Source organism: Rhincodon typus, chromosome 5 (assembly GCF_021869965.1).
Source record: "Rhincodon typus isolate 14 chromosome 5, sRhiTyp1.1, whole genome shotgun sequence".
Lineage (NCBI taxonomy): Eukaryota > Metazoa > Chordata > Chondrichthyes > Orectolobiformes > Rhincodontidae > Rhincodon > Rhincodon typus.
The window spans coordinates 95,152,253-95,173,389 of NC_063336.1; the positions used below are offsets into that span (position 1 = coordinate 95,152,253).

Consider the following 21,137-nt stretch of genomic DNA (forward strand, 5'->3'; position numbering starts at 1 on the left):
TATGAGGCTGCTTGGCCTGCTGTGTTCATCCAGCTCTACACCTTGTTATCTTAGAATGAACTTAGTGTTTAGAATCTCCCCAAAGGCCTGCAAACAGACCCAATTAGTATATATTCTCAATGATAATTCATTCAGTCTAGGGTTGTGGCCCCCATTTTGACAGTACATGGGCACAACACCTTGCCTTTGTGTATATCTTAATGACGGTTCTGTGCAGGTGCAAGCAAATTAAAACATGGGAACAGTTTCTGCTAGGAATGCGATTGGCAATCTGCGCGCAGGGTGAGTCAAAAGTTGCACAATTTTTGAAGAAGTGCTCTTTATTTTCTCCCACGTTTCTGCTCAAATTCATTTGTATATCACCAATGAGAAAAAAATGCGTATAACCAGCAAAACTAGGCAGATTTTCTAAATCAACTTCTTTAAAAAATGAATTTTGCGTTAAAAATATTCCTCAAGAAATTTAAGAGTGATAATTTGTTCCAGTTTCATTAATATCAGTTGAAAATGGGTGTGTTGCAACGAGTAAGAATATTCAAGTGCAGTGCCAACCCACAGGCTGTATTTGCAAGATTGGCAATGACGTTGAAAACTATATTCAACATTTATTAGTTATTATTTCTAAAGTAGTCAGTTTCTTAGTAAAGTAGAAAGAAATTCAAAAGCTATAAAATGTGAGTATTAATGTTCTTGTGCCCAAAATAACCATCCTAATGCTAAGAGTTGCCTAAGACACGTTATGACATACCTCTAGTGAGACTTGGACCCAGATCTTCTGGCTCAGAGGTACGGACATTACCACTATACCACAACAACCCTCAATAGAGCCTCCTTAGAATCTTGCCCAATTTACAGAAACTCTCAATGGTGATTAATGCAAACTTTCATTGTGGCTAGTTTTATGGAATGGCTTCTTGCTGACTATTTTATACACTAGCACAAAAGACTGGAGAAACTCGATTTGCACTGAATGCATTTGTGTTTCGGATTCTGTAAGGTTTTGCACTGATTTGGTTGATTCCAGTTTAAAAAAAAGTCAAGCAACTGAGTGGAAGCTCCACCCCATGGTAAAAATGTTTAGTCAACCTGTTCAGGTATGTTATGATACACCTCTCAAGTAGGAGACACTTTAACCTGAAACAAAAACAGAAGTTGCAGAAAAAGCTCAGCAGGTCTGGTAGCTTCTGTGAAGGGAAATCAGAGTTAACGTTTCAGGTCCAATGATCTTTCCTCAGAACTTGAACCTGGACCTTCTGATTCAGAGGGTGGAACACTGCCACTGTGACAGAAGACTACTTGAACACTACTGAAACTCTCAGGAGCAGAAACCATATTATCAGTTCACAGAAGTTAATCATGTCATTAAGTGAGTTAATTGCGTTAATTATAGGCAGTGATTATAATCTGCAGAAAACAATGGCATTGATTAACGCATCTGCAATCTGTCCCAGAAGAAAACTTTGATTATTTTGTACTACAAATTGAATGAGTTTTCTTTTCCCTGATACTTTAAGGCTTGAAGGCAATAGTATATATCCTCTTACTTAGTACAAATGGTGTTTGGATCGTTCCTTAACTTATTCTTTAAAGTACAGGAAAGATAGTTTCCCTATTTAAGAAAGAGATCAGATATGGCTCATCATGTTGAATAGTGTCTGTTTCTATCCCAGCTTAGATGATCAGAAAGATACATATCGCAACTGAGTTCACATTTTTAAAATTCCCTGCTTCTTCCTAAGCTATTCATAATGATCCCACAGGTATATAATGCTGTAACTGTTGATTTTTTTCTGTTTTATTTTAACAATTTTAGAAGGATAAAAGCATCAAGACTACGTCAATAATGTTCCATAGTGTAATAAAGCAGCACGTTTATTATTTTGACATGAAACTGCTTCTGCTAATCATTCAGAAAGATGAAGTGAACACCAAGCATGAAATAGAGTCAGGCTGCTTACTTTCAGAAACATACTATTAGAGGGTTTTCCAAAAAAAAACAAAATAACGTTCCTTATATTGACTGGTACCCCAAATAAGCAGATTTAAGAAACGATTGAGGGACTTTATCAAGTAGACTGTGTTATTTTTTGATCTGTCACATTTTTCAATTTTATTCTTAAAGCTCACCAGTCAACCTCATCAATAAAATCTGCTACTTCAGTGATGTGGTAAAAAAAATTGAAAGCATACATCTATTTTCACACTGCTTAATACGGAACTATTTCAAGACTAATAAAAGGGCATAACTGGATCATAACACACAGAGTAAATAATCCCGTATCTCACTGTAAAACAGATTTTGTAATAGTATTCTGCAAAGACTGTGAGTGATGAACTGCTACTTGTTTACATCATGCTGTTTGCAATGAACACAACAAGCTGTGATTATTAGTACTGCTGAAAGGTCAATGACCTGCCTGAAATGTTAGCTGGACATTTAGTGCACTGACAGAATGTGAGGTACTGGGAGCATGGTTGGCATGGAGATAATGTCCAGAGAGCCTTGAAGTATGTTAAGTGTATCTGTCAATAAATTTTTAACCATGCCACCATGATTCTGGATTTCCTGCAACAGGTCTCAATTCAGTTTTAAAAGGGATACTCTAAACATGCAAGCTGAAGCAATGAGTGTTCAGTAGTTGAGCAAATGTTGTAATGGAATGTAGATGGTCAAAGACTGTGTTTCACTTCCCCAATACCTTTCTGGGAGGGCTGCAGCAGGTTGGGAGGACCCGGAACTAGATATCATTCCCAAACATTCCTGTCTTTCTAAGCACTGCCTCACCACACCATCTATCCTGGCACTCACCCTCAAATTTATGTGCTGTCATCCCTTTTCCTCATATCCCCTTCAACAAATGCTCTCTATTCATCAGGGATGTCATTGCAATCTCTAGTGGGTATCTTCTTCCCTTCTTTGCAGGAGAAAAGAACTCCGAAAACCACAAGAGGTAGAGAACTGGAGTTGGCCCTCCAAGCATCTTTCAATTAAGAGCTGGGGTGTAAGTGGCACCGGGGACCAACAAAGTCTTGGTGTAACTGGCTATGAGACATGGGAGATTCAGGGTGCTCCAGCAACCTGGTGACAGAAATAAATGTCAACTTCCCCTGCAGCACACAACACTCAAGTCATGTTGACATGCTTCAGTGTGTGAAATATGCTCATATTCAAAATGATAACTTCAAATAGTCCGGTGTTATCAGTATTCAGTCAAATCTTTTTTCTCCAAAGGTTCTCATATATCCAGCAGTTGGCTTATTGGCACCAAAAACATCACCTCAGAGTAGTTTCATCACCTGAAGACGTACTATCACAGACCTTAGGCAGAACATGCACCAGCTTATACAATCGTACTCCAATGGACAAGTTAGGGATTTCACCTGAAGGCTAGTGTTTTATAAGGCAGCAAGAGCAGATGGTAGAATCAGGGAACAGCAGTAGAGAGATAGCATTGAATGACCCGGGACTCTAGAAGATCCCTTCAAATGGGCATCATCGATGAAGAGGAGAATTATTGAAGCAGCAGAGATTGTGTGATCTACTGTCACAATTTCTGAGCACATTGTGGAATGTGTGCCTCAAAGCTGACTGGCATTTTGTTGCAAGCAACTGCAATGACAGTCTTCTTCTGTAGACCAAGTCTACAACTGCATGGTGAATGAAGTGTGGCTACTGAACCAGTGCAGGTGGAACAGTCTTTATTGGGATTCTTGTGGGTTGAATAACCTCTGGAATGTTGGCAAACAGCATTTCAACCATCATAGCAGAGATGTGAGCATTCTGCCTATACCTCTGCTGAAGCCATATGGGTTCATCTCAACAAAACATTAAGAAAAAGGAGAGTAAATATATGTGCAAAGGTAAAATACTGCAGATGCTGGAAATCTAAAACAAGAGAATGCTGGAGGTCTGGCAGGGTTTGAGGAAAGAGGAACAGAGTTAACATTTCGAATCCAGTATGACTGTTTTTCAGAAACATACTGTTAATGTGCTCCAAATGAAGAAATAACAGAAAGCTTCCTATCCTGATCAGTGCTTTCATCATTTTCTGTCCTTATTTCACATTTTCAATACCTGCAGAATTTTGATTTTGTTCTATTAGTACATCAGGATAAATTTCAACAAATAAAATTGTGCTGATTGCAGTTGGGAGCCAGTGAGGAAGATAAATGGTCTCAGTTGCTTGAACTTATCTTTTGTTGCTTATGAGATCATCTGTACTAATTAATCACACTTTATTATCTTCTATGTGTCCTGCATGTGATGAACAGGGACTTTCAGTTTCAATTGTAACTACTAAAAATGATTATACACTTAATTATCTTAGTACAGAATTCGGATTGTCACTTTACATTGAAACACTGCTGTTGTCTCTGCAGGCTGTGGAGAAAACCCTGGTGTGTTATAGGTCATTTCAAAGGCACTAGAATGAGTAGATTCACTTGCTTGGTGAATCCATTTGAAAACATCTGTAGACTTCTCACATTTAAAAAAGGATGGTTTAATATGCTGATATATGTTAAATGTTAATCCCCAACATTATTGTGTCCAGCATTACTGATAGCTGTCTGAATGTACATACTATAGATGTCTTGTAATTCCACTTATTGAGCTACAAATTATAACTTGCATTAACTTAGCAACTTTCATGAAGAAAAATATATTCGTGCACTGCATAGCTGTGTAATCAAGAAAAACAATGTGAAGTAAAAGAAGGTTAAATTTGAATAGGTCACCCATATTATGGTGAAAAGCTTGTTTTAAGGAGGGTCTTAACTAACGCAAGGTAGGGAAGACGTAGAATAGTTAAGGTAGGGAATTCTGGAGTAAGGGATCTTTTAAGTTGAAGGCAGTAGGAGGGGCAGTGCACCACAGACTATTGTCAGAGCAATGGAAAGTCTTGGGGACGGTTAATGAGACAGAAAAGGCTGAGGTCATGGCAGATTTAAAAACAATGAAAATTTTAAGCTGAGGCAAGATTTAGTTGGACTTAGTGGCAGGATAGGATATGGTCTGTAAAACATTTAATCAGCTGAAATTTACACTGGAGAGAATGAAGGCTGACCTCCAGAGCACTGGAGTAGTCAAAACTGGAGGAGATAAAACTTAAGCTAGGGGTTCCAGCCACAAATGTGTCAAAATAGGGACTGGAGTGAGATTACAGAAACGGATCTAAACCGTTTGTTATTTGGAGGCTAAAATGTCACAAATCCGAGGGTGAACAGGACACAAATATAAGCACAGTCTGGTTAATTATGGAATAGTCGTCAGGAAGGGAGGTGGTTTCTGCAGCGAGAATGGGGAATTTAACTAATGATATCATCTCTGGTCTTCCCAATGCTAATCTGGAGGAAATTTCAGCTCCCAATCAATTTTTCTTCAGTTTTATAAAGTTGAGGTGGTAATATATTTCTATATAGAAATAGTGAGAATGATGCCTTGGGCTTGCTCCTTACCTGGATTTAGAAGAAAATAACTTGTACGTAGGGAGCAAAGGATCACTTATGGGAAAGGAATAGAAAATCAAATCTGATGTAAAAAGGTAGCGCATAAAACTTCAAACTATAAAGTTATCTGTTTATAGAATCATAGTTAATAATTGGCAGAGGGTGTATTTATGAGCGCAAGAGGTGAGAGGTCCCTATAGATAGGAAAGCTTTAGTTGTTAGCTTAACACTTTACTGCAAGTGGAAATCGTGGTTTATTTAAATACAAACCAAAAATGCTGGAAATGCTTAGCAGGTCTAGAACTATCTGTAGGGAGGGAAACGGGGTTAATGTTTCAGCTTTCAGGTTGTTGATCTTTAATCGCCAACCTGAAACATTTGGGGGGAGCGGGGTGTGGTGATGAAAAGTATTTTGTTCAGGCCTCCCAGTGCAAAGATATTAAGGAAACTTCCATATATTTTTGTCATGTATAAAGTCTTGAAGCATAATTTGCTGTAAAGTTAGCAAAAATGTCAGTTAAATGTAGAGACCACACCTTCAGTATTGCATGCAATTTTGGCCCCCTTACTTAAGGAGAAATGTAATTGTATTAAAGACTGCTCAGGGGAGGTTCATTAGATTGATTCCAGAAATGAGGGGCTTGTCTTAAGAGAGATTGAGCAGTTTAGGCCTATGATGTCCTGGAGTTCAAAAGAATGAGAGGAGATCTAATTGAGGTATTTAAGATGCTAAAGGGCTTTGATAAAGTAGATGTAGACGTTTCCTCATGTGGAGCAATCTAGATCAGGAGGACCAGATTTAGGGATAAAAGATAGCAGATTTAAAACAGAAATCAGGAAAAATTACTTCTGTCAAAAGTCGTGAATCTGTACATTTTACTACCCCAGAATGCAGAGGATTCTGGGACATTGAATTAGTTTCAGGAGGCGAGACAGATTTTTAATTAGTGAAAGGATTGAAAGGTTATGGAGAGCAGGCAGGAAAGTGAATTTGAGATCAGCCATGATCGTATCATATGGCAGAGCAAGGTTGTGGGGTCAAATTGCCTACTCCCACTCCTAGTTCTCATGTTTTTAAAATGTAGAAAAAAATGAAGAACAAGCATGGTAAAGCTTCTTCATAGCAATTAGAGAAAATAGTCCAAATCATTTCTATAGACACAATGCTAGATTGCACCTGCCTTAGAACTTGGCCACAGGCACAATGTTGTGATACCCAACACTGAGCCTCCTTTGGTATTGGGGGAACAACATTATGCCTGTTTTTGCTAAAGGTACTAGAAATACTTCTCGAAGTCATTTTGATGGCAGGGATAGAGTGTGGGAATCCCCCATTTGCTTCCTGCAAGATAACATATCTCCTTCCTTAATTTGTTTGTAAAAGGAGCTGCTTTAAATGAAAAAAGTCAAAATTCTGCCCCTCGCTAAATCTGGGCAGAGGGGTCAGTCTAGGCCCCAAGACCAGCCTGATCCAGCAGGTGAGATTTGGTTTTGTGAAGATTAAAGTAGAATACCATTGTCAATCATTCAAACATAACTGTGAATTGGGGTTCACAAACTAGGGGACCAAGACATTCCTTACTCCTTGACGTCAAATACCTTGGAGGGTGGACAGAGGCTCCTTTCCCAGAAGAACATGCATAGTACTCAGCCTTGAGGTGGTCCTACCATATCTGGATCTTACCTGATCATGTGGCCTTGTTGTTAGAAACCTTCTGAAATGACTGGGACCTCCGCTAAAACAAGGGGAAGACATCAGGTTCTACCAAAATGAAAGACCAATTCAAATACCTGTTGTGGATCTGATGGAGGAGGCCATAATTGAAGATGACATTGATGGGATGCAGTCATCGTCCTGGGAATATCCAGCTTGAATGGCACGCAGATAACTGTGACTTCGTGTGCGAAAGCAGCCAGGAAGATCCAAAGCATCCACTGCCTGTGATTCAATCTCTCCGAAAACAGACTCACAAACTGATTCAAACTGTCCATTCACCTCAGCTTCACTGACCTGAAAAACAAAATCAATAATGAAACACAAACTATCACTTGAAAGCGCTTTATTTTCCCTCTTCCTTTGGAAACGCACAAACATGGCTACCTTAGCCATTATTAAATAATTAAATAACTGCCTTGGGTCAATGAAAACCAGGCTGCCCCCTCAGGGCACTACATGGATTTTAATGAATACTTTTGGAGTATATTGTTTTAATTTGAATCAGAACCAAAATTTCTCATGGTTCTGCCACTTTTTATCCCGATCTTAAACTTCAGTAAGTTTGTGGGTCATGTAAGGTAATTTGCCAGATAAATAGTTTTTCATATTTATACTGAATGCAAGTAAGGACTGTGAGTAACAACAATAACAATGTGTTTACATTATCAAGTGCATTTTCCACATTTACATCCTGAGCAACAGTGGACATCTTTGAATCCCTGTAATCAAATATTACTGGGGGGTGCAAAGGTGGCCCCAGTGAAGTTCCGAAATTCTCAGCTAAGTTTGTAAATTTGTTGAATTTCCTACACTGTCAGAAAAGAGAATGGGTGGTATTTCTACTTATTACATGTAATACCTGGCTGTAGTGGGGCCGACTAAAACTGCAACAATTGTGCGGCAGTGATATTGCTCCTTCCACCCAAGTGGCAAACGTTAGAAATGGAAGTCATCCTTTACTTTTCTAATCTCAAGCAGATCAATATCTAGCCCATTCAATCTTTCCTCATAAGACAACTCATTCATTCCAGTTATTCACCTGGCAAATCATCCAAGCTCTTTCAGATGCATTTACATAAAGAGACCAATTCTGCCTACATTACATCAAATATGATCTCACGAATGCGCTATATAACTGAAGCATGATTTCCGTATTGTTTCATTCAATTTCCTTCACAATAAAGTATTATCTTTTTAAACTCATTCATGTTATGTGGGTATCATTGTCCAGGTCATATTTATTATCCAGCTGTAATTTCTCAGGGGGCAGTTAAGTGTCAACTGAAATGCTGTGGGTCTGGAGTCACATATCAGCTAGACCAGGCAAGAATGGCAGTTTCTTTCCCTAAAGGTCATTACTGAATCAAATGGTCTTTTCCTGACAATCATCATTAGATTCCTAAATACAGATATTTATTGAATTCAAATTCCAACATCTGCCATGGTAAGATTCAAATCCAGATCCCCAGAACATTATCTGGATCAATGGATTAATAGTTTTGTGGTAATCACCTCCCTTAATAAATTATAATATTCCATTAGTTTTCTTAATTACTTGCTGTAGCTGCTTACTAACCAGTTGTGATTTATCTGCCAGAACATCCAGATCCATCTGCAGCTCAGAGCACTGGAATCTCTCCCCATTTATACAATATGCTTCTTTATTATTCTTCTGGTCAAAGTGGACAATTTCACATTTTCCCACGTTACACTTCATTTACTAGATATTTGCTCGCACACCTAACCTATCTATAATCCCCTTATTAGTTCCTTGTGTACTCTTCACAATTTAAATTCCCACCTGTCTTTGTGCAAATTGCAAATTTAACAATCATACCTTTGGTCCCTTCAGTACATTCTGTTCACTTCTTTGAATTGCTACTCAGATTTTCACAATTTAGCATTTTCTTTAAATCCTATTCAATGTTCTACATGTTTCTCTAAAAAAATAGATGTACATCTGTTCAGAACAAAGGGAGTAGCTCAGACTTTGTTTTGTTTGTTAATGGTTTTAAATATAATTGAGCCAAACGAGCTTCGTTAAGTTCAATATTATTGCATTTTGCCTAAGTTCCTAATTCAACAGCAAGATGAAAATTTGGAGGTTTTGTCCTGTAAGTCAATTAATGAGAATAAAAGTAATTTCAGTAATTTAAGACAGTCCCACTTAAACTCAGTGGAATTGATTTGATTAGAATTCAATGATGCAGCACAGATCAAAGCCATTTCGCTCTTTGGTAAATCTAACTAATCAATCCTAATTCCCTGCTCTTTCCTTTAGTCCTGTATAGTTTTCTTTCCTTCAAATATTTGTCCAATTAATTTTGAATGTTACCATTGAATCAGCTTGAACCAAGACTTCAGATGATAAATTATGCCTGCCATTTGTTGAATCTTTACCATGTGTTGCTAACCTTTTTATTATTCATTAGATTTCCTACTTCTGTATCATTAACAAACTTTGACATTAAATCCTGTATTCCCAAGGACCAGATCATTAAACATGGATACATAGAAAACAGGAGCATGAGTAGGCCATTGGGCCCTGCTCTGTCATTCAGTATGATCATAGATGATCATCCAAGTCAGTGCTCTGCTCCTACTTTTAACCCCATTTCCTTTAATCCCTTTATCTCTTAGAACTGTACTAAAACATATCAAATTGAACAGCGGGTCTAATAACAATACCTGGGCTTTAAAGATGTATGTTTCCCTCTAGTCCGCTAAACACCATTCACACTTTTCAAAAAGTAGAACACTGCAAATATTGAAAAACTGAAAAAAAAAAACAGTAAAGGGGAAAATATTCAGCAGGTCAGGCAGCATCTGTGGAGATGTTGCTGATCTGAAATTATAATCTGTTTCTGTTTCCAAAGATGCTGCCCGACCTACTGAATATTTTCAGCTTTTACCGTTTTCATTCACACCACTTGTTTTCTGTTATTTAACCATTTGTATCCATGCTGCCACTGTCCTTTCACTGTTGCTAATAAATCTATTATGTAGCACTTTGTCAAACACCTTTTGAAAGTCCATATACAAAACATCAAGCACACTATGCTTACACCTAAATACACTGCGCAATATTAATTAATTACAACTTTACAACTGAAGCCAAACTCAAAAACATAAATGTAGGGTGATGGATTAAATTATTACCAGGATTCAATCCTCCCAAAGTTTACAGTCTTCTATTAATCACTGTGTAGTGGTAAATAAAGACATTTTATTTAACTGAATTCACTGTAATATATTAAATTTTAAAAAAAGTTTCCTTGCTTTTCACTCTTTAAAACACCATTCATGACTTGACTGTCCTTCAAGGTGCTAGCTGCAGTATTTGTTATGGTGATTGTGGTTCACTGAGATTGAAAAGCTTAGTTTGGTATGACTGAAACCAATTTAAGTCACAAAACAGGCCAGACATTTGGTATGATCATGAATGATCATCCAACTCAGTGCTCTGTTCCTGCTTTTAACCTCATTTCCTTTGATCCCTTTATTCCTAAGAACTGTCATTATGAGGTGTCGAAATGATCCTACTATCTACAGTTATCACTAGTACAGGGCATCTAGCTAATACTGAAGTTTCACTTAAAGCTTGCATTGGAAATAACTTGTAATATCAATAGTTCCTCACGTATAGGGGTTCTGTCACAGATTTCCTTCTTGATCAGTACCAATGTGCTCTCAGAAAATGAAATTTGCCTTGACAGTATATGGTCCACTATGTTTCTTGGATTGAGACATTTCCCTTGAGACAGCGCTATATTTCATGGAAAGTTAATAAGACTAATATTTGATTGTCCAACTTTGACAATGTTGCAGATTTCATGAAGATACTGAAAGTGTTTGCCAAAACTCAATTCTAGGCTTCTCATGGTAATTAAGAAATTTCCACTTGGTTTATTCTCCAGTTTAATAGAATGGGCTAAAACCTTTCCAATTATACCAGCTCTCCTGGATGAATGTTAAGATGAATGATCCAGCAGGTAATCAATATTCTTGCTTATGCTTATTGATGACCATTTTCTTCTTGGTGGATAACATAACAATTTCATTTTTACAGTCAAAGAAAAAGGGATTATTTTCAGATTTCACTATTTAGTCAATGAAATGCGTAATCATAGCAAGGTTTTGATTTTTAGAACAAAACAAGACTGTTAGACTTGGGTGAACAAAGTCAGAAGTCACATGACACCAGATTATAGTCCAACAGGTTTATTTGAAATCACAGGCTTTTGAAGCATTGCTCCTTTGTCAGGCGAAGACAAGGAGCAGCACTCTGAAAGCTTAGGATTTCAAATAAACCTGTTGGACTGTAACCTGATGTAATGTGACTTCTGACTTTATAAGAATCAAAGCATGCTTTTCATTAAGCCCAATAGAACCAGCTAATCTGGATAAATTGAAATCACCCTGGCACTTGCTTAGTGACTACAAGCACTTTTAGCAGGATTGGTGCAATGGTACGTCATTACAATTGCTAATTATTGGATCTGCATTCGCAAGTATTTAAATAAAGGATCACTTGTGTACTTTAGAGTAAAAAAAAGCTGTTTCATTTTGCTAATAAAATATAATTTTCAGTACATAATTACACATTGTTGTATAGTTCAAGGTTTTGCCTTCACAGTTTTAATTCTGCCCTGTTTATTAAATTTTGGTTGAGATGGACCAAGGCTGCAAATGGTTTTTGATGATGCCACATCAAAATGCTGACATCAAGAAGACTATTTTTCTGAAGGCTAGGCCTCACCTGACTGACGCAGCTAGCTTGGCTCAGTGTGCTCACAGCTCTCATATAGCTCTGATTTCTCGAGCGAAACTTGGGGGAGTTCTCATTGGCTGCAGGATCTAGACTGTGGTTGATGGTCACTTCAATTGCAGACTGTAGGTGGTTCTGGCTGCAATGAAAAAGAAAGCATGTTTGATCCACAAAGTCAGAGAAGGAAAGAGTGAAAAAGAGATTAGCATTTCTACAACATTTTTCATGACCTCTGCTCATCTCAAAACATCTTACAGCCAATGAAATACTTCTGAAGTGTAGTCATGGTTGTAATACAGAATTGTAATCATGAGATTGGATGAAAATAGTATTAGTAAATGCTGAATTCAGTTCAAAATGGAAAAGTAAAACCTATGCCAGATTTCTTTACTTGACAGGCTTCTGTAGTTTTACAAATAAAAACAACTGGATCCATTTACTTTCTTCATATTGTCACTGACTAAAATGTCATATTGTTGCATTTCTTAACCATCAAAACTGTTTGCTTCCTTTATCCTACTACTTTAAGAAATTGCCAGATGATGCTTGGAAGCATCAACGTCTGTATAAAACTCAAAACATTACCAACAACTCTGACTTCCTTTTTTTGGATATTTGTCATTGATGTAATTGCATTATTTACAAAGTTAGACATAAGAAATGTATTGACAACAGAAGTATATTATACAAAGAATAACCACATTCTGAGTTTGCATAAACAAATAATGCTGGAGCATAACCTTGTTCTGGTGGCTAACAAAGTGTGTGATATCAGAGGAAACTTCTCTAGATTGTTTCAGGAGGGATGTTATCCAAATGAGTATGTAACCATACTTTAAATGCCCATTAAACTGATTAGCCACTAAAAACTCACTGAAATTTGCAATTGTAACTAAATTTTGCAATTCTCAGACTTGTGCTTAAGTCCTCCTTTGGTCTAACCCCTCCCAATCTCCAAGCATTTGGAAATCTCTAGGTTCCTCCAATGCTGTTCACTATGACCCTGAGTTTCTTTGCACTGCCATTGGGGTCATGTTTTTAGTTATCGAGGCACTAAATCCCTCCCTAAATGTCCCTTCCTCTCCACCTATATTTCCTTTTTAAAAAGTACTTCATAAACCTAATTCTTTGACAAAGCTTTTCGTCACTCAGCCGAATATGTAACCCAATGTTAATGATTCTCTGATTCAGCTTCTATGGTGTGCCTTCGAGTCGTTTTATGGTGTGAAAAGCTGATATAATATTAGTGTAATATTTTGCTTCTATTGTTAATATGATAGGTAAACTTAATGCTCAGTTCTAGTGTTCCTGAGGCCACCCTTTTGAAGGATGTCTTCCCTATATGCCAAAACTCACATCGGTTTCATGAGCTCAGACTCTTGATCATACAAATCAGGGCCCTATGATGTAGTTAGGATTCCAACTGCATATTTAAGGGATATATGGACAAAGTGTCAGCCATGCAATCATGTATCTGGCATTGCCCCTCAAAGAACAGCCCCAAAACTTCTTCAAAGTTATATTTAATGAATCCAGAAGGGAACCTGATGTTTGCTACCAGTTGACTTGGTAAATGCCTTATGGCCGTGCAGTTTATTTGTACATGCCTCATTCTTCCTCCCCACCCATCGCCACCCCACTGACAAATTCCATCAAAAGACTATATTGCAAAAGCTCCTTCACATGCCTTTTCTTATTTTACACTTTTGTTTTCTGCTCCACTGCTGTTTTATAAGTGTAGAAAGATAATGGAAGAAATGGTATGCACCATATTTTGCTTTGACTGTTATAGCATTGACTGATACTTATAAAGAGACTGGGATCGAATTGAACTACAAGCTGCAAACAGGCACATCACTCCTAGTTTCTGTCAAATTTTATGTTTTAAGTTGCTTTCAAGCTTCCTCAGAGACACTAGTCACGCAGAGCAATCAGTAATGCCCCAGCAAAGTCAATGCTAACTGTGTTGCTTGCAAAAAGAATATCAGTTTAACACATTCAGAGATAGTAAGATTTGCCGATGTTGGAGTCTGAGATAACACAGTGTCCCGACCTGGAACATCAGCTTTCCTGCTCCTCTGATGCTGCCTGCCCTGCTGTGTTCCTCCAGCTCCACACTGTGTTATCTCAGTTTAACACATTACCTCTGGACAGTCAGTAAAAGCACAGACTATTGTGTATACTGGCAAAAGGGAGGGATTTCCCAGAGTGCCAAGTGTAATTGGTGCGATCCATGTGATCTACATTTATAATCTGTAAGGGTTAGAGTCTACTGATGGCCTAGAGTTTACTAATGGCCTGACTTAAGGCATCAGTCACAATCTTGAGGCACTTCATGCTTTTGCCATTATATGAATAAAAGAGGAGATAAAAGTTGGCTACTAGATAAGAAAGATTGTTGTTGCATCCATACCTATCTTCAAACTGTGGTTTATCTGTGATTTACAGTACTTCTTAGCTGATGTGAAACAGGTTGTCTTCCAAAGCTTGGCCCAATTTATTGAAAATTGCAGATTTGAAATGCCCACTTCTGCAATGAAGCTGGCAAAATCAGTACAGCTGGGTGCAGACTGTGACCCAGACACTTTTACAAGCAACTAAATCCCAGAATTAGGTCCCACCTGTCAATCATCTATCCAGCCTGATGCAATTTGGCTCTGTGTTAAGACAGTAAAATCTGGCCCTCAGTTACAACACTTAAGTATAAATGTCTGCATCCCTTTAAATATTTCCTTTTGGATTGTTTTGTGATGAGACTTCCTGTCCAGTCTGTGCAATTTGGCTGGTCTGGATCTTCGACCTTTATTATCATTAGGTTAAACCAAACACTTCAGAGGGATCAGGTCTCCTCCGTTTGGTGGCCAAAATGCTCCTCACCCTACCTTCTCCTTAGTCCAGTCAATAAAAAAAAGGGCCTCTTGAGAATTTGAAATGCAGGTATTTCATTTCCCATTGCTGGCCTTTCAGTCCTCACATATTTAAAATTGTCCCAGAGAAAGAAAGGACATAAAAAGTGCCAGTGTCTTCTTTGAATCTTTCATTCCTATGCCCTTGAAAACTTTCTTTTCTGAGATCTCCTTCTCCTGTGTTAGCAATTTTGAAGTGTCATCTGTCCTGGAGTTGTTCCCAAGGTCTGGTGTCCCAACATGAATAAAACAAATATCTGTACCGCAATACAGTTTGTAATCTTGTGTGACAAATGTTCTAAAATATAAGAATCATAAACAACGTGCACTGTGTTCAAGACAGTGTTATGTGATCCTCTTCCTCCTGAGGAAAGCTTGAAAGGGAAATGTACGCCCTGTGACCAGATGTTGTTAAATCCATACTGTTCACCTCTATCAACTACTCACTGAAATATATTTACTTTGCTAAGGTTTTGGAGTAGATCTGTAGCTCAGGTTGTGGTTGTTGAGGTTGGTTGCCTCGCCGAGCTGGTTTGTTGTTCCGCAGATGTTTCGTTACTGTGCTTGGTAACATCCTCAGTGCAGCCTCTGATGAAGCGTCGGTGTGTTTTCCCGCCTGGTTTTTAAACTCTGGGGTCCGTTGTGATGGATTGCCTCACTTCCGGGTTTCCTCCATAGTGGAATGTATCTAAGGTATACATTCCACCACGGAGTAAACCCGGAAGTGAGGCAATCCATCGCAACGGACCCCAGTGTTTAAAAATCAGGCAGGAAAACACACCGACGCTTCATCAGAGGCTGCACTGAGGATGTTACCAAGCACGGTAACGAAACGTCTGCGGAACAACAAACCAGCTCGGCGAGCCAACCAACCTCAATATTTACTTTGCACATCCAAATGAGTCACGATATACGTAACTATCTATTAAAATGAATCAGTGATTCTTATAGAATCATAGAATCCCTACAGTGTGGAAACAGGCCATTTGGCCCAACAAGTCCACACTGCCCCTCTGAAGAGCATCCCACCCAGACCCATTCTCCTTCCCCTGATTTCCCATGTCTAACCCACCTAACCTAAACATCCCTGCGCACTATGGACAATTTAGCATGGCCAATCCATCTACCCTGCACATCTTTGGACTGTGGGAGGAAACCAGAGCATGCAGACATGGGGAGAATGCGCAAACTCCACACAGACAGTCGTCCGAGGCTGGAATCGAACCCAGGTCCCTGGCACTGTGAGGCAGTAGTGTTAACCACTGAACCACCGTGCCGCCCCTCCAAAGTGGAGAATGTGGGCATCGATCCCACTACCTTCTTGTGCGATTTTAAACAGTTTTCATCATAATTCATCTGAATATGTGAAATGTATGTGTCGCCCTGTGTCCTAATATGCAATTGAAATAACCCAAAATGTAAGCCTTAGAATTGACAGCTAAATTCTCCGTACGTGTGAATATCATTTTCTGAGAAAGAACAACCGCCCTAATTCTAGTTAAAACCTGCACTGAGTGTTTACCACAGAGATCTCCATATAAATGTAATAGAGTATCAGAAATAGGAGCAAAAGAAGACCGTACAAACTACTAAGCCTGCTCTGCCATTCAATAAGATTGCAGTTGATTTTGGGATTTAACCTCACTCACTTCTGGCCAACTCACCCTTCATGCTCCGAGCTACCAAAAATCTGTTTATCACAGCCTCAAGCATCTTCAGTGATGGTACATGTACAACCTACTGAGGCAGAGAATTCCAAAGGTTCACAATCTTTTGATTGAAGAAAATGATTCTCATCTCAGTTCTAAACGGTCAGTGTCCCTTAACTTAAAACTGTGTCCTCTTGTTTTAGATTTCTTGAGCAGGGAAATGAATGGGCTGAATGTTGTGCCCTCCCCCATTGTGAGTGGTTGGGTGGGTGGTATTTAATCAGAGAGAGGGTGGCAGGTGGGGAATCTGCCAACTACCTGCCACCACCCCACTTAAGTCTGTGATGAAGACTCTGTTGATGGTCATCCCTCCCTGCTGCCGATTGAGTCCCTTAACTGGGCAATTGATGTCCAATCTTGGCCTCATTGTATTATCACTGGCATTAATCTAGCAGCGCGTGTGGTGGTGGGATGATAGTGATGGGATTGAAGAGAATGGAGCTCACCGTGCAGCTTGTTTAACAACTAAACCCTAATATGGTTGCTTGCTGGTTTCCAGGAACGATCCCTCCATCAAAGGCACTCAGTCACTTGACCAAGGGACCCCACACCAGAAACAGTGGCAACTGCTGAGATCACCCCTACCCTCACTACTGACTCTCCTACACCCTCCTTCTCTCTGACCCCTACCTCGTAAACCTGCTCCTATAATCATTGACCTTTAGCCTGGGATTCAGCAAACATCGTGGGCTTCAGGTTGCTTTCATTTCTGCAAAACCACTGGAGGGGCAGTGACTGTCCTGGTTAAAATATGCACCAGTTTCTGATTGACCAGTAACTCCCGAAAGGTGGGATTTCCACCACAGAGTTTTGGTCCCTAGGAAAGGCACTCTACTGGCCTGGCTCTTGTAGACTAGCGGGTGGGCCTTCCTGGAAACGGTGACACAGGCACCTTGTCAGTCTCTATCTCAGTATCCATCTTGTCAAACTTTTTCCAAATCTTGAAAGTTGTAATGAGATCATCTCTCATTCATCTAAACTCCAGAGAATATAGGCCAAAGTTTCTCAGCTTCTTAGAGGACAACCCTCTTATCCAAGGAATCAATACAGTGAACCATAACTGCACTGCCTCAAATGCAAGAATCCTTAAATATTGAGAGCAAAACTGCAGCATAATATTCCAGGTATGATCTCACCAAAGCCTCATACAAAACTGTAGCAAGACTTCTTTACTCCTGTGCGCCAAACCTCTTGCAATAAAGGCCAACATGTCATTTGCTTTCCTAAAGCCTTGCTAAACCTATATGCTAACTTTTGCCTTCCTTGAACAAATGCACCCAAGTCTCTCAAAACATCAACATTCACAATTGCACGCCTTATGAAAAACTCTGCTTTTTATTCTTCTGACCAAAGTAAGAACCTCATCACCAAACTGGACGACTTTAATGTTCTTCCATATATCACAAGGTCTTTAATATTTGCAATGGGATTTAAAGGAAATTGTTGGGAGATTTTGATCATTTTGTTTGCAAAGCAGTTGTTTATTTATTTCCTTCTCTTTTTCTCTTTGCCCTTTTGGCTATGATACACGTTTTATTAATTATTTGGTTATATTTTAAAGCTGGGATCATGCTTTACTGAAGATTAATCTCATGAATTCTGAAATCTATGATTATTAGGCAATTGTTAAGACCATTCATGTAAGGCACAAAGACACAACAGGCAAAGTTTGATTCAGAACATCCATAACAAGAAATCACATAATTCCAATGGCTTCTTGTACATATACTTCTTAACCTACTGTCCTAAAGCTTTATGATGAGAACACATGAGGAACAGAGAAAGTGGAGTCACAGAGAAAGAAAGATTTTTCGTTAGATCCAGATTTGCACATTCATATCTTTTTAACTGTTTTGCTTGCAGAAAACAATGTTATTGCGTTGTTATAACATGTTATTATGTAGCTTCAGATTTTACCAGACAATAGCTGCAAAGGCATCTCAAATCTAAATTGGTAGGAATTGTACTAACTCAGAAAAATGACTGCAAACTACCATAATAAAATTCAAAAACAATTTCAAACCATGAACTGTCTCATCGGGTCTCAATCTGAGGAGCATTGGTACTTCTTTTAAATTGTATGTTAGTTCAGCAAATTATTTTAGCACTGAAATTAAAACAAACAAAAAAGTACAGCTCAGGAACAGGCCCTTCAGCCCACCATGTCTGCACTGACCATGATGCCATTCTAATCGCAATAAAAATTTAATTGTAATCTTTTGTAAAGTAATTCTGTTAATGAGATTGAAATAATTGAGTTAAAATGTGACAACATAACATCAGTAATAAATCAGTTAACAGATCTGAAAAGAATTTCCTTGACAGCTATCTGATAGAGACACAACTCTATTTGTGTTATATCTCAAGAGGCCAATTACAACACCATGGGGTAGAAAATCAAACACAATACACCAAGTTTCTGGCAGACATCCAAAACACAAATTCATGTCAGTTGTGCTCGGCCTGAAGGCAGGACTTTGGCTCATTGTCTATTGATGCTCCTTCACCTTGAGTTGTTTTTTTGACAACTATTGTCAGTGGTGATTTGCCATTGCTTTCCACCCTGAGAGGAACTGACCCTGCACTGTTGATGTGATTGGACAACGTGCTGGCTATCTAGCTGACTGAGCGAGCTGGCTCCCTGACACAAGTATTCAATCCCTTAAATATATAAATCAGGATCCTTGTATATAATTAATTATAGTAATTCAGGATCAGGGCTGTATGGTGGCTCAGTGGTTAGCAAGCTGCCTCACAGTACCAGGGACCCGGGTTCAATTCCAGCCTCAGGCGACTGTCTGTATGGAGTTTGCACACTCTCCCTGTGTCTGTGTGGGTTTCCTCTGGGTGCTCTGGTTTCCTCCCACAGTCCAAAGATGTTCAGGTTAGGTGGCTTGGCCATGCTAAATTGCCCATAGTGTTCAGGGAAATGTAGGGTTACAAGGACAGGATAGACAGGGTGGGTCTGGGTGGGATGCTCTTTGGAGGATTGGTGTGGACTTTATGAGCCAAATGGCCTGCTTCCACACTGTAGAGATTCTATGATTTTGAAGAATCCCATCCAGAAATTAATTATTGACAGATCTGTTCCATTCTGAATTCCCCACAACTGCTAAGGAAAAATAAATGATTTCTTTTGTCTTAACAAAAGATTTCAAGTTGAATGAAAGGGGCAAAAGTACGCTCCCTATGGTTTCCCTCCCCTCCAATGACCTTCTTCCTGAATTTATCTGATGATTTTTGCTACTGAGACATCTCTTCACTCAGATCTGTTGCCATCAATTTCCACTGATGCTCAAGCCTCTTGGATCAGATGTGACGTTCTCAGTCCAAAGCGAAGACCACACTGGCCTCCTACTCCACATAAGAGACCATCAACTGACAAAACTGAAACTAAATGATTGATCTGGATTACTTCAGCTGGAGGAGACTGACCGTAAGGATAACGGGTATGTGATTAAATTGAAAGAAAGTGACCAATGGTGTCTCACAAAGATCTGTACTGGGGCCTCAACTATTCACTATGTTTCTTAACAACTTAAAAAAACATAACAGATAGCCATATCCAAACTTATTGTTATTGGTGGAATTGTAATTTGTGTAGACAGAAGTTTAAAAGTCCTGAAGAAGGGTTATAACCGAAACGTTGACTGCTCCTTTCCTCCAGATGCTGCCTGGCTTGCTGTGTTCTTCCAGCCTCATGTCTGTCTACCTTGGATTCCAGCATCTACAGTTTTCTTGTATCTAACCAAGCATTCCAAGTAGGTGAAATTGCAGCAGATAATTTTCAAGGCAGGTAAATGTGTGTTTATCATTTTGGACCAAACACAAAGATAGCTGTATGTATCATTTACATGTTGAAAAGCTAAGAACATCATAAGACCAAAGAGATTTAGGTTGATATTTGTCTACGGCTCTGAAGTGTACAAAGTACAAGAAACAATCAAGAAGGGTCATGGGCTTTTTGCTTTTATCACTAGAAGGCTAGAATATAAAAGGAAAGACATTTGCTATAGCGAAAGAAAGTGCTGTTTAGACCACTACATACTATTCTGGAAATTACACCTTACAAAGGATATACTGGTTTGGAAGTTGGCATGCACAGTAAATTCACCAGAATGTTACAAGAGCTTCAATGGTTACAGCAGGAGCAGAAATCTACATAATAAAAGGCTGGTATTTTCTTGAGCTTATAGTAGGTCAAGAAACAAAAAACTTGACTGAGACTTTTAATATTTTGAAAGAAAGTGATGGGATAGATAGAGAAAATCTTTCTTCCCACTGGTCAGCAAGTGTCAGATAGGGAGTTATGCCCTTAAAATTAGATTCAGGCCATTCAGTTGTGATTAGGTCTTCGCACAGAAGTGGGGAGGTCCCTCGTACAAAAATTAATGTGTTAGCATTTCCATTCCTCTTTAAAATTGAAGCTATCAGATTTTTCAGAGACTGTAGGAACTGCAGATGCTGGAGAATCCGAGACAACAAGGTGCGGGGCTGGATGAACACAGCAGGCCAAGCAGCATCATAGGAGCAGAAAGGCTGACGTTTCGGGCCTAGACCCTTCATCAGAAAAGCTTTTCTGATGAAGG

General features: G+C 39.0%; 1 protein-coding gene across 1 annotated transcript in view; it reads right to left on the minus strand.

Annotated features, from left to right (window-relative positions):
• Window positions 1-21,137, minus strand: part of LOC109932846 (disks large-associated protein 2-like) — an 86,220-nt gene that overhangs the window by 60,945 nt on the left and 4,138 nt on the right. Inside the window, exons 2-4 of the mRNA XM_048597011.1 lie at window positions 11,943-12,072; window positions 7,240-7,459; window positions 6,609-6,636 (exon numbers count right to left, since the gene is read on the minus strand). Of these exons, the coding sequence (XP_048452968.1) occupies window positions 6,609-6,636; window positions 7,240-7,459; window positions 11,943-12,072 (378 nt within the window). The remainder of the gene's footprint in view (window positions 1-6,608; window positions 6,637-7,239; window positions 7,460-11,942; window positions 12,073-21,137) is intronic.